Consider the following 3900-nt stretch of genomic DNA (forward strand, 5'->3'; position numbering starts at 1 on the left):
AACCGAGGGGGCAATTTTGAGGGATCGATGTACGTGGAACCCAAGATCCCTCTGTTCCTCCCCACTTCCAAGAATCCGTTAACCCTGTATTCATCATTCAAATTCGACATTCCAAAACGAATTACTTCACATTTATATAATCTCAGAGAAACTTACAAAATTCTTACAGGATTAGACGGTAGATTCAGAAAGAATTTCCCCGATGTGCGGGAGTCCAGAACTAGGGATCAGCGTTTGAGGATAACCTTTTCGGACTGAGATGAGCAGAAATGTCTTGAACTAGAGAGTTATGAATCTGTGGAATTCGTTACTACAGAAAATAGTTGAGGCAAACGCATTGTGCAATTTCAAGAAGGAATTAGATATACGCTTTGGGCTAAAGGGGTTAAGGAATATCGGGGGGAAACGGGATCAGAGTATTGAATTTGATCATCGGCTATGATGAGAATGAACAGCGGGACTGGTTCGAAGGGCAGAATTCCCTCCCCTGCTTTTATTATCTATGCTTCTTATATTGCAATCAGACGCGTGAGTTCGCACAATTGGAATACAACCAGTCCAGTTGCTGTGCTTAAATTCGGAGATGCGGTGTGTCTACATCTGTACTGGGCAGTCATCATCCATGGGTTCTGATACTCGGATAAGTCTAATGTTGACGAGAAGCATTATTCCCTTTTCACGTCGCTATAAACGGGAATCTCGTCGCGATCAAATGTGGTGCCTTCATTCTGATTCAACGCTTTCAGATTTAAGATGGCATATGTAGGCCCATTTCCATCGTTGTCCGTCACTGGAGACGATGCCCCCTGCAATAAGCAACCGTGGCAAAGGAGAAGGGTATCATCTATTCCTGAAACTTTTGTTCGTCTTTGACTTCCAAAAAATATGATCTGACTAAATACATAGCCACGCTGCCGTCTAAGCCTTTCTCAACAATCCCGCGGCCTCGCTGCTTATCAGTCATCTCTCTCTCTCCCTTCTCTCTCTCATTCCTGTCTCTCTTACAGCCTCTCTCTTTCAGCCTCTTTTTCCCAGTTTCCCTCTCTCTCTATCTGACTCTCTCCTTTCTCCCGATTCCCTTATCGCTCTGTCTCTTTCTATCTGTCTCTATCCTACCACCTACTCTCTGTATCTGTCTCTCTGTCTCTTCCTCTTCCAATACCCCGTAATTATATTACTCCATTAAGTAGCTGGTCTCCCTTACTTTCTGGTTCCTCTCTCTCTCACTTTCTCTCTGTCTCTCTCTCTCTCACTGACTCTTTCACCCCCTCTTTATTTCGCTCATATCTGGCTTCATCTCACTGTCTAACTGCTCTCTCTCTCTCCCATTTTTCCACCTGCCTCTCTTTGCCTCTGCCTCACCTTCTGTGTGACTCTCTCCCTCTCTCTCGCTCTCTCTCTCACTCTTACTCACTCTCTCTCTCACTCTCTCTCTCAGTCTCCCCATCTCTCTCTCTGTCTGTCTTTTTCTCTCTCTCTCTCACTCGCTCGGTCCATCTCTCTCTGTCTCTCTCTCTCTCGTTCTGCCTCTTTCCCACTCTCACTCTTTCTGTCCGTCAGTCTCTCTCCTTTCTCCACCCTTTATTTCGTTCACATCTTTCTTTGTCCCTCTTTGACAACGTGTCATGTCGACTCGAAACGTTAGCTTTTTTCTCTCTCAAATGCTGCGAGACCTGCTGAGATTTTACAGAATTTTATCTTTGTCTTCGTCTTTCTATATAATGCTCACTGTCTCTCCTTTCTCCCTCTCTTTGTCTCTCCCTCGCCCCTTCCCTCTCTCTCTCTCTCATTTGTCTCGCTCCACGTTATCTCACTCTCTCCCCCCTTTCCGACCCCCCGTTTATATTGCTCCATTCTGTCACCGACTGTGAGTCTCTGTTTCTATTTGTCTCTCTTACTCGCTGCCTCTCTTTCGCTCTCATTCTTTCTGTCCATCTGTCTCTCCTTTACTCGTTAACTTTTCTCTCTCTCAAATGCTACCAGACCAGCTGAGATTTTCTCTTTGTCTTTCTATATAATGCTCTCTGTCTCTCCTTTCTCCCTCGCTCCCTCTGCACCTCTCCTTAGGGGATGGTTTTGCACAGTAGGCTAAACAGCTGGCGGGGAATTCAGAACAATGCCAGAAGCGTAGTTTCAATTCCCGTTCCGGCCTCGCAGAACAGGCACCGGAATGTGGCGACTAGGGGCTTTTCACAGTAACTTCATTGAAGCCTACTTGTGACAAAAAGCGATTACTATTGCCCTCTCTCACTCATTTACGTCGCTCTACGTTATCTCTCTCTCTCGCCTCCCCCCTCCCTATCTCTATCTTTCTTCTCTCTATATCTGTCTCCCTCTATCTCTCTCTCTCTCTTTCTCCCTCTCCCCCTTTCAGCCTCCCACTCTCTGTGTCTGCCTCTCTGTCTCTTCCCATTCCCCGTCATTCTATTACTCGCTGTCGCTGGTCTTCTCTCTCACTATAATGTCTCTCTCTCTCGCACTCTCTCTGCGTCTCTGTCTCTGTCTCTCCCTCTCTCTCGAAGTATCTCTGTTCTTCGGGCCTCGTTTTCTCATTTTCCTTCTCTCTGTATCGGCTCTCTCCTTTCTCCCTATCGCCTTATCGCTCTGTACCTTTCTGTCTGTCTGTCTGTCTCCTATCTCCCACTATCTGTATCTGCCTCTCTATCTCTTCCTCTTCAAATATCTCGTCATTCTATTACTTCTCTGTGTCGCTGCGCTTCTCCCTCGTTTCCCGGTTGCTCTCTATCTCACTCTCTCTCTCTCTGTCTCTCGCTCTCTCTCAGTTTCTATTCTCCCCCTCTTCCTTTCGCTCACATCTGGTTTTACCTCACTATCTAACTGCTCTCCCTCCCATTTAGCCATCTCTCTGCTTCTCTCTCTGCATCTGCCTATCCCGCTGTGTGACTCTCTCTGCCTCCCCCCCTCTCTCTATCACACACACTCTCTCTCACTTATTCTTTTTCTCTCTCACACTCCCTGTCTCTGTCTCTCTCTCTCTCTCTCCCTCTCTCCCTAACTATCTCTCTCTTTCAGCATATTTTTCTCATTTTCTCTCTCTCTGTCTGGCTCTCTCTCATTTCTCCTATGCCCTTATCGTTCTGCACCTTTCTGTCTGCCTCTCTATCTCCTATCTCCCACTATCTGTATCTGTTTCTCTGTTTCTTCCACTTCTAATACCCCGTTATTCTATTACTCCAATCTGTAGCTGCTCTTCTGCCTCACTTTCTGGTTGCTCTCTCTCTCTCACTCTATCTCTGTGTCTCTATCACTCACTGTCTCATTTCTTCGCCACTAACTTTCGCCCACATCTGGCTTTATCTCACTATCTAACTGCTCTCTCTTCCCATTTCTCCATCTATCTGCCTGTCCCTCTCCCTCTAACTCTGTGTGTGTCTCTCTCATCTCTCTCTCTCCCTCTCGCATTGCCCAATTTTGCCCCTCTTTCTATCGCTCACTTCTGTCCATGTCTCCCTATATAACTGTTTCCTTTGCATATCTCTGCCTCACCCTCTCCTTTCTCCCTATCTCTCACTCTCTCCAATCTCTCTCTGTCTCTCTCTCTCTGTCTCTCTCTCTCTGTCACACACTGACTCTCTCTCTCTCTGCCTCTATCTCTCTCACTCTCTCTGTCACACACTGGCTCTCTCTCTCTCTGTCTCTCTGTCTCTCTCTCTCACTCACTCTCTCTGTCACACACTGACTCTCTCTCTCTCTCTCTCTCACTCTCTCTGTCACACACTGACTCTCTCTCTCTCTGTCTCTCACTCTCTCGCGCTCTCTCTCTCACTCACTCTCTCTGTCACACACTGACTCTCTCTCTCTCTCTCACTCTCTCTGTCACACACTGACTCTCTCTCTCACTCTCTCTCACTCTCACTCTCTCTGTCACACACTGACTCT

General features: G+C 46.9%; 1 protein-coding gene across 1 annotated transcript in view; it reads right to left on the minus strand.

Annotated features, from left to right (window-relative positions):
- Positions 1-460: 460 nt before the first annotated feature.
- LOC140406572 (uncharacterized) overlaps positions 461-3900 on the minus strand; it is a 93969-nt gene continuing 90529 nt past the window's right edge. Inside the window, exon 8 of the mRNA XM_072494571.1 lies at positions 461-806. Coding sequence (XP_072350672.1) covers positions 666-806 — 141 coding nt within the window. The 3' untranslated portion in view covers positions 461-665. The remainder of the gene's footprint in view (positions 807-3900) is intronic.

This window comes from Scyliorhinus torazame, unplaced genomic scaffold (assembly GCF_047496885.1).
Source record: "Scyliorhinus torazame isolate Kashiwa2021f unplaced genomic scaffold, sScyTor2.1 scaffold_650, whole genome shotgun sequence".
NCBI classification, from domain to species: domain Eukaryota; kingdom Metazoa; phylum Chordata; class Chondrichthyes; order Carcharhiniformes; family Scyliorhinidae; genus Scyliorhinus; species Scyliorhinus torazame.